At 35.0% G+C, this 10,475-nt stretch overlaps 1 protein-coding gene and 1 non-coding gene across 2 annotated transcripts; both read left to right on the top strand.

The window, feature by feature from the left end:
- LOC112801876 (uncharacterized) lies at positions 1-2,654 on the top strand. The gene is made up of 4 exons (XR_011882237.1): positions 1-245; positions 515-668; positions 786-1,596; positions 1,701-2,654. It is a non-coding gene; the product is annotated as an uncharacterized protein (transcript).
- Positions 2,655-3,312: 658 nt separating this feature from the next.
- Positions 3,313-6,989, top strand: LOC112801871 (E3 ubiquitin-protein ligase RING1-like). Its single transcript, XM_025844819.3, has 2 exons — positions 3,313-4,690; positions 6,713-6,989. Exon 1 carries the CDS (start codon positions 3,566-3,568, stop codon positions 4,667-4,669), a length of 1,104 nt encoding a protein of 367 aa, XP_025700604.1. The 5' UTR covers positions 3,313-3,565; the 3' UTR covers positions 4,670-4,690; positions 6,713-6,989.
- Positions 6,990-10,475: the final 3,486 nt, after the last annotated feature.

Below are 10,475 nucleotides of genomic sequence, written 5' to 3'. Positions count from 1 at the left end.
GATATAAATCAGTGGAAGTTACAGCTATACTTCAAGCTCAATATGGGAGGGGTATGAAATATCATATTGGAATGTTGGTTGAAAAATCTCTCATAAAGATTGATCATCTATTCAGAATAACATTACATGATCTAATAGTGGACATGGGCAAAGATATATGTCGAGAAAAATCGTCAAAAGTGCCTGGAAAACATAGTAGATTATGGTTCTACAAGGATATAGTTAAAGTTTTAGAAGATAATCAAGTAAGTAATAGTTTTTTTTTACTTAAGTTTATTAAAGAGTTATTTTAACACGTATTTTAATTAATTCATGTTTTTACTTTTGTGTGATGAAAGGGAACTAGTGCCATTAAAATCATACATTTAGAATTTCCTTTATTTAGAAAGGAAGGAGGTGAAGATCTGTCAAAAAAAGAGAAAAATGATGATGTAGAAGTAAAATGGGATGGAACAGCTTTTAAAGAGATAAAAAATTTCAAAACACTTATTATAAAAAATGATCGTTTTTTCAGAGGACCCAAATACCTTCCAAATAGTTTAAGAGTATTGGAATGGAGGAGATATCCATCGAGATCTTTTCCCTCTAATTTTGATCCAGAAAAGCTTTCCATACTCAAGTTGCCTGATTATCTCTACATGTCACCCAAGTTGGATAGCATATCCAAGGTAAGCGTACTAAATTCATTTTCATAATTTTGTATGTTTGTAAATTCACATGATCAGGTTTATTTGGTTTTATTTTAGTTTGTTCATTAATTTTATTTGTTTGTTTATTTTTTTCAGATGTTGATCATCTTAAAAGTTTTGAATTTTGATTACAGCAATTCTTTGAAAGAGATACCTGATGTGTCTAATCTTCAAACTTTAGAAGAATTTTCTTTTGAAGGATGTAGTAATTTAGTCTCAGTTGACAATTCAGTTGATTTTTTATCTAAACTTAAAATATTGAATGCTGAAAAGTGCCCCAAACTCAAATTTTCCACTTGTTATTAATTTGTCCTCACTGAAAATGTTGGGTCTATCCGGATGCTCAAACCTTGAGAAATTTCCAGAAATTCCAGAAGAGATGAAAAATCTAGAAGAGCTTGATTTGATTGGCACTGGGATAAAAGATTTGCCATGTTGATTTTGTAACCTTTCTAAATTGTGGCATTTGTATTTGGAGGAGAATAAAATGTATAGAATACCAAGTGTCATTTGCATGATGCCAAGCCTGGATTTTTGTAATATTAACTTAGGAGGAAACAAGGGGAGGGTATCGGAAGAGCAAGAAGATGGGCTTCACGGAATACTCACTCACTCTCTCCCCTCTTCAGATATGGAACACCTTTCTCTCAAGAACAGCAATTTGTCAGATGACTTTTTTCCACTAGCTATTGCATGGTTTCCCAATGTGGAATTTTTAGACCTAACAGGCAATAATTTCACGGTCCTTCCTAAATGCATCCAACAATTTCGCTTTCTAGAGATACTCAAGGTGGATGATTGCGAGCATCTTCGGGAGATTAGAGGGATTCCACCGTGCTTGACAGAGTTCTCAGCAGTAAACTGTAAATCATTGAGTCCGAGGGGCACAAGCGTGTTACTCAACCAGGTTTCATTACATTTTAATAATTAAGAATGCAGATCACATCATAATTCATATTAAGTTAATAATGTATGCTAAACTACTGCTTCTGCATTATGAATGAATGACAGCAAGTGCACCAGGGTGGAAGCACCCACTTTGTGATGCCAGGTGGAAGCATTCCAAGGTGGTTTGAGTGGCGCAGCAGTGGACCTTCTATTTCTTTCTGGTTTCGTGGCACCATATTCCCTTACAAATCTCTTTGCGTTGCAATTCTACTCAAACATGACATCCTTTCCCCACCACTTCAAGTAAAACCCACTGTGGCCATCAATGGCAACCAAGTTCAATTTGGACGGTATGGCCTTATGGGTCAATTATTTATTTTTAATCTGAAGAGAGATGATTATTATTATGAAGCACCACATTTTGAAAGAGGATGGAATCATGTGAAAGCTTTCATATGAAGCATATTATAAGGGTTTTGAGGGAAAGGTCTCAAGTGAGTCAATTGGAAAAGAGATTGGAATGCACGTATGGAAGGAAGAAAGTAGTAGTATAATGGAAGATATTCGATTCACTGATCCATACAAAATGACACAATTAATTATAATGATGATCATGCTCTCAATAGCATTCCCCAACCATAAGAACCACCCCTTGCTCCTAGAAACATGCATTGGTCTGTTGACATTGCTGTTTCTAACTATGTATGATTTGGATAATGAGAGTGAATTAGGGTCAGAAGGATCAGATATCAGCCATGGTTCAATGGCATCCACAAAGCTAGTGGGTGCAGAACTTGGGTGTGCCCAAGCGTAATTGTATTTATCACTGTTTTTGTGTTACTCATTTTAGATTTTATTTATCTCCCTCTCCCAATTTTACTTTTATCAATAATATTTTTGTACATAAAAGGAGCCCTGGGAGTCTGGGACTAGAGTGATTCATTGAACTTGTTATTGTTCTTGAAAATAACATAAAATGAACACAATCTTGTTTATTTCATTAGTGACAGAAAAGATAAAAGAATGTGTACTTGAGATATCCATTCAATATGGTACTTGCTACTTTTTTATCAAACAGTTTATATTGTATGTTACACTGAATGATTCTGAATTTCTAACAAAATGGGTACTACGACACTAGTTAGGAATGCAAATAAGTAGTTTATTAGTCTTATCTCAACAAGAATGTGGAGCACAGACCATAATGGTTCTAAAATAACCTTATGCAAAATATTGGAAGGTATGAAAATGAGTTACTTATTATGGAATGTAAGAACAGGGAATTATTTGATTCAAGCTACACTAGACCTCCTTATCAGCACTCACTAATTCTCAATCACGTCCACAACATTAGAGACACTTCATAAAAAGAACATGACCATAGTTTCGAAGGGCAAAACAGAGTAAACCTTCTCTTCGTATTGGCAGAGTTACCAGGAACTGGAATGAAAACTGGATCACTGGATTCAAACAAGAAAAAAAAAGGTTGAGATATGTGACGCTATGCTAACCATAGCCACCAATCAGCAGAACAAAATCTCAATCCAATCATTAACAGGATAATGGAATTCAAAAACAAAACGAAGACATACCTTGCTTATTCTATGTTATTGTTTGAAAATTCTTTCTCTTATTCTTTCTCTATAATAAATTAATAATGCTGTGGATTCTAAAATCATTTCTATAATTTTATCTCTTTAATTAAATGAATATCATCTTTATATATCAAAAAGCATGAAATTGAAGTAATTCTAAACAGATAAATGTGAATAAGGAGCATCCTCCAATCCAATTATTGAGTGGGCTTGGCACTAACAAGTAAAAACATTAAAAGAAGCTCAATTTCCCTAGTTACCCACAATTGATTTCTATTTACGCTTTTGCCCCTACTTTTCTCCCTCACTTGTTGGCACTTCCCACGTTCTTACGCTCTACTCACTTTCTCTCTCTACCAAACCTTTCTCTTTCTCTCTCATCTTTCCATTGACATGTCTTCTTCCGGCGGCGTCACCTCCGGCAGCCCTCAGCAATACTTCTGCCACCAGTGCAACCGCACAGTCTCCATCGTCCCTTCTTCCTCCGAGCTCCTCTGCCCTAACTGCAACGAAGGCTTCCTCGAAGAACTCGAAACTCCAATCCCTAACCCTAACTTCAGCAATCCTTTCTTCTCTTTCAACTCTGACTTCGCCGGAGGTCCCTCCGCCGGAAACCTCCCGTTCTTATTCTCCGGTGGTGGCGACGATCTATCCACGCTGCTTGGCGGCGGCGTTGGTAACACCGCCGCCTCCGGCGAAGCCTTTAACCCCTTTGTGTTCCTCCAGAACTACCTCCAAACCCTAAGAGCTGGCGGCGCCAACGTCCAGTTCGTGATCGAGAATTCCGGCGACCCTACCACCGGAACGTTCCGGTTTCCCGGAGGGAACATGACTCACGGCGATTACTTCTTCGGCCCGGGGCTCGAGGAGCTGATCCAGCAGCTGGCGGAGAACGATCCGAATCGGTACGGGACGCCGCCAGCATCGAAGTCAGCTGTGGAGGGGCTGCCGGACGTGTCGGTCACAGAGGAGCTGCTGGAATCGGATTCTTCTCAGTGCGCGGTGTGCAAGGACACCTTCAAGCTTGGCGAATCGGCGAAGCAGATCCCCTGTAAGCACATATACCATTCTGATTGCATCTTGCCATGGCTGGAACTGCATAATTCGTGCCCAGTTTGCCGTTACGAGTTGCCTACCGATGATCCGGATTATGAGCGGAGGGCTCAGCGTGGTGGGGTTCCTACGCCTGCCCCAGTGAACCGGTCTGTGGGAGCAGGCGGTTCAGCTGAATCCTCTGATGGAAGTGGTGGCGGTGGTGGTGGTGTTGGCGGTGACAATGATGGCGGGGATAATAGGCAAACGTTGGAGAGGAGGGTGTTTAGGGTTTCTTTGCCGTGGCCGTTTAGGCAATTCGGTGGTTCTCCTGCGGAGACAAGCAATGTTGGGAACAACAACAACAGCAACAGTGGCGGCAACAACAACAGTGGGCAACCGAATTCCGAAAGTAGGGGGAATCGGAATTTTGAGTCAGAGACCAGACAGGAAGATCTTGATTGAGAGCAACTTGTGTTTCATAATGTAAGTTCATATCATTTTATCATATGGTATTTTGGTTCCGAATTTGGTGTTGAATCATGGTGTTGTCTAATTCGAATACATTGAGTAACACGATGAAGGAGCACTAAAGTGTCAAGTTTAGCTCTGGTTATTGTGAAATCCTTTTGCTTTTCCTGCTTTGTTTTGAGTCCCCTGAAGTGAATACAATTGTACTGTGAGAGCTGAGACACCTCTCTTGATTAGAAATTTGTGGTATGTTAGGTGGCAGGTTAGATTTAGGTGGTGATAGCTTTGAGCCTGCAGCTATGGAAGAATGAGGTTTCTGAACTTATAGTTTGTGTTAAACATATGGATTGTACAGCTGCTACTTCAAGGAACCTTCATTCTTTTTCTTTGTTGCTTGGACAAATTTGAACCAGAGTTGGAAATAGTTTGATATTTTTTGGTCATGTTTTTTTGGATGCAATTGCTTTATTGATCAATGTCATCACAGCAAACATTTATAGGATGAAGAAAGGATTATGGTTTCTCTTATAGCAAACTTTGAAAGAAAATGCTTCAGTTCATTAAAATATTTATGCCACACTTCCAACCCGTCTAGATAAATACAAAAGGTCATTACAACAACAGAAGCTTCCTTATCTCTTCTATTATTTATATTGGAGGAATTAGCAGCTATTGCAGTTGTTTTCAATGTCTATGAGCCTCAACATGCCTGTGATTCTGTGATTAACGTGAACAATTTTTGTATGAAGATTTACCTCTGCTAATGCAATATGAAGTCCCCCCCATAGCTGCACAACTAAAGATATATAAGTAGTGTAATGTCACTAACGTCCCCCCATAATTATTCTGCTAAGTGATTTTCTGCAAGAAATGTTGTTGTTTACAGTGATCTCAGACTCAAAGGATGAATGGAGTAAACTTCCTTAATCTTATGTAGACTGAAGAAGATTTTTGATGTATTAACTACTCAGCTCAATTGTTTCTTTATGCACGCTAACTGAATGAATTAGCTTAGTTTCTCTTCTGTTTAGAAAGACTTGTATAAAGGAAGGAGGATAAAAAAAGAAGGAAAAAATATTGTTACCAAATGAAATGTATAAGCATAAATGGGCTTGTGTAGAACTACTCTTAACGATTGTGGCAGAGGATAATTTTAGATCTATTGAGGGATTGTAACTACGGATGAACAGCGCTTATTCGTTTTGATCTTGTTAATATACTTGCCCTTTGATGGATGCTTTACTATCATGGATATAGGCTTATTATATTGTTAGGTAGCCAAATACGATGAATTTAGTATGTATTTTACCACTCGTGAAACATGGCTTCATAAGATTTTGTATTTCTATTTTCTATATGAAGGACCATGTACATATCAATTTTCAACAACAATAATTGTGGTTCATCTGTTTGTTATTTATATTTGTTGAAATAATGCTTGCTATTTTTAAGACCTTCCTCACTTCCTTGAAAGACTTCAACTCTGGGATGTGTTTGCATGATTAATCTTTATCTAGTCTTCAACTTTTCATACTTATTGTTGAACGTTACAAAGGTTGTGCTTGTTATAATTTTATTACATAATCCTGGAGTGGGAAATTCTAAGTATCATAGACATAGGGGCTTATTATATTGTTTATGTAATCTCTTAAAAGCAACTCCACCACTGCTTAGTAGAGGGGTTGGCCAATGTAGTCATGGGATTTGTATAATTTGGGTTTGGATTCAGGAACTCCTTTATTGTTGAAAGCTCGATTGTAATCCTATTTATAAATCTACCTTTTTATAAATCTCCTTGCAGTTTTGCACTAAGCATTGTGAATTAAAGAAAAACAATGTGACTGCAGTTAATATTTTGTGTTTTTAGGTTCAAGTCTAGCTTGTTCCATTCTCAAGCCTTTATGCTTAGATATCAGATATCCTGAATTGATTTTTTGCCTTTGGGCTTTGGTCTTATGCTGCATGCTGTAATATTATGATTCAGATGCCATACACTTTCGGAGATTTTCACATAGTTCTGTTTTGTTTTGGTGGCAGGTATGAAGAGTGTTTCAAATCTGCAGCCTTGTTTAATAGAAATGATCTTAAATGTCAATCAGTGAATGGTGACAGTTGCAAATGTTATGTTCCATGATGCTAATAAACACACGTAACTGTCAAATGCCCATTACCATTTTCACACTTAGAATTTTATACAGATTCAAAATTTTATGTGCATTTTCAATATTTGTGAAGTTTTGATTGTCTATGTGTGGCTCCTTTTGACTGGTTCATCTCTTAATATACTGCCATTGGAGAGCTTCTAAAGATCAAATATTGAGCCCTTTTTTTTGGTTTTGGAAGGGAGGGTGGGGGTGTGCTTTTGCAGTTGGCTTCTAATGTCTGTTCCTGTTCTTCATTTGTTCAGTCTCAGTTACAGCAGATAAGCAGGGGATTTTTCATGATATCTTGTTTTCATAGATTTTCCCTAGTGAGTTTTGTTGTGGAACTTTGAACCATGTTGAGAGTGTTTTCTGAGAATGGAAGGGTTTGAAGGAAGAGATTTTCAATCCTCCTTTTTCTTCCCTTCCCTCTAATTATCAAAACTTACATACATCTCCTGGAGTTTCATCGATTTTCTGGTTTTCAGAAGTTTTCCTATATATTATAATGGACAGCATTTTCATTTTGATCAACCATAATCAGGAAGGATTGTTATCATTCCTTGTGGCTTGTGGGGATATTCAGCAATCTTCTTTTCATTGTCATTCATTTTCATAGTCTGTGTTGTTCAAATGGATGTAGAGGAATGTATTATATTCTATGGTCCTATGCTGAATGATAGGCAACGACTATTGGCTAGCTTGTGTGTTATTTTCCATAGAAATTAGATTTGCACATCCCATTTGTCACGCTCACATGTGTTGACACAACTCTTGCTCTCTTGATTTTTTTTTTTCAATTTTAATTTTAATTTTGAAGATATGGGTTGCCTTGGAATGTTGAGTAATCGGTTTTCTATGTTTATCTGGGACACGTTGCTCTTGAATTGAGACTTGGTAAGTGGCATGTGTTAATGTTCCAAGGCAATTGCCGAATAGAGGCAAGTTAGTTTGGTAAGAGAAAAGGTCAACTAGCTCATCTCCCAAAGTGGTGGCACTAACTTTGGCATCTGCTACTGGAGCTTTGGTTGATGGTTGAGTGCTTTTTGGAGATAGTTAACTCTTTGTTGGGAGAATTTTCAATATGTTCCCCAAAGTTGTGGCAATAACTTCGCATTCAATAACTGAGTACAAGTTAATGGGAAGAAGATAAATGTTTGTAGATTTGTTGAACAATAGTACCACCTTGACCTTAGCATCGCTTTCACTCCCAGTTTCCTGAGGGATCATTTCATGTCTTGGAAGTAATCCGGTCTAAAATTAAAAATACTGTAAAAAAAAAAAGAAGAAAGAAAAATAGAAAAAAAAATAAAGGGTAACGGAATTTTTGTTTTTGTATTATCCTAATAGCTTACTTTAAAAAAAAAAAAACTGATCTAAATAATTGTCTTTCACATATCTTATTATTTTAATTGTTGATTTGGTAAAACAGGATTTCAATATTTCATTTAAAATTGAAATATCTAATGTTTGTTTTTTACTCTCTATACACAATATTTTCTAGAAAAATATTTCAATCCCTTGACTATGTAGGTGAACCCAAAATTTCTCTTCTTAGGCTCTTATCCCTTGCTTTAGGTTAGGCCTCCTAGATTATTTATTTTAATAAATGGTATAATATAGCATATGAAATCAATGTGTAAACTTAGATAGTATTCATAATTAACCAAAAAGTTACATTTCGTGATATATGTTTAACCAAAAACGATAATGAGGGAAAGAAGGGAAAGGAATCTGTTCGGTTTGCAAATATTGATGATAAAATCCCGAGAAAATTGTAGGTTTTTTATTAAGTTGTTGACTGCTTTGAGTATACATCGTAAAACAAGAGGGAATCTTAAAACAATGTGAATGAATTATGAATCCATTGACTTGCATTTTGCCAGCACACTTTGACTTTAATTTGTTAGATTTGATATACTTTATTAATGGTCTATGACAGAACTATCTCCTATTTTTACATCTTAAAGTAATGATATTGAGAACTCGCCAAACTTAACTAAGATACATCCCTTGGAATTTATTTTATTTAGTTTTTTCTATAGAAGCTAGATACTATAAATAAAAATAAATATTTATAAATATTTAAATATCTTAAACATTTAAGTATTTGTCATTTAACTAATGAATGAAGACATTGAAGGAGGTTGAGATAACACGGAATTGAAGTGTGATTTACACTAATCCGCGTTTGATTATCACTAATTACGCTTAATAGTTTCATGTTTCTTTCTAATGGAAGACTCAAATTGCAAAAAGAAAATAAAGAAGGGGCTTCTTTCTAATTTAGTATGGCGTTTGGGAAGTACAAGCATCACGTGGTTAGGTATTTTAATAGAAAAAACGGAGAAAATTGAACAATGAACATGAAACTCTTAAATTGTTGTAAAAGTCTTTTATAATATTTAAGAAAGTTCTTAATAGCAAGTTAATTTACTCTGATTATTACCTTATTAGGAGTGTATGATTTTTAGAAACTAATACTAGCACTTAAGCACTCAAAATTTTCTAAGCTAAAGGAAAAAACTGCAAGAGTTGGATAAAATCACATGATAACAATAAATGTTTGCTGATTAACATAATAATGGGAGTGAGTGACAATTAAGTGCACATGACCTGATTCGTCATTCGAGTGATTTCATATTAAGCATTTCTTAACCAACCTTAGAATATCCAAAAAATAAAAAAATAGAGTGAATCGTATTAAAATAATTATGTAATTAATCAAGATAAAAAACATAAAAGAAAAATTCTATGTGCACTTTTTAAACACGGCTAAAATGAAAACTTGGACTTGCAAATGACAAGAATTAGCTAGTAGAAGAAAAAAATTGGCACAATATGAAAATGTCATAAAATGAACATTCATTTATATATTAAAGTTATAAGAATACTTTGCAATAAATATTATCATATACTTTTATAAATTTAATTTTAATATACTGTTAACATAAAATAAATTTATATATATATATAATTACATAATAATATATTAATAAAAATAATTATTTTTTATATTAATTATATAAATAATTATTTAAAAATAAATATAATTATATAATTATATAAAATATTTTATATTATTAATACATCAAAATTAAATTCTACTTATATGGCATAGTAGAGCACATCAACCATATACTACTATTAGAGAATAGAATTTAATGGTTAAAATTTGATAAAGCATAATTTTAAGAGAAAAAAAAAATGAAGCGTAACAATCATGAGAGGGGCCACATGGCTCGGTGCTTTTGGCTGTGTTTGGCTGTGTGTCGGTGCATCGCGCTCTCTCTCACCGCGTTACTCAATTTTATAAAAATTGATTTCATTGATTAATATTTTAACATAAACTCGTGCCTCTTTATTAGACTTTACAACGTAAGAATTTCAATGTATACCAATCTTTTCAATATAATAAATTAAGAACAGAAATATATATACTATCCCATACTATATTATACTACTACCATTACCACTACCAACACCACCAAACATTTAAATTAAACAAAATAAGCTATACTACAAATGAATAAAGTTAAGAAATTGATAAAAGAATAGTGAATCTCATAATTCGCAGTGATTCCAAATCCAAAAGTGGTGTTAGAGGTTTGAAGAGCTACGCTGACAAAGGTACAAGGAATCCATTCTATCATCACCGG

Source organism: Arachis hypogaea, chromosome 5, assembly GCF_003086295.3.
Source record: "Arachis hypogaea cultivar Tifrunner chromosome 5, arahy.Tifrunner.gnm2.J5K5, whole genome shotgun sequence".
In the NCBI taxonomy this organism is placed as follows: domain Eukaryota; kingdom Viridiplantae; phylum Streptophyta; class Magnoliopsida; order Fabales; family Fabaceae; genus Arachis; species Arachis hypogaea.
This window is presented reverse-complemented; position numbering and strand designations above follow the sequence as displayed.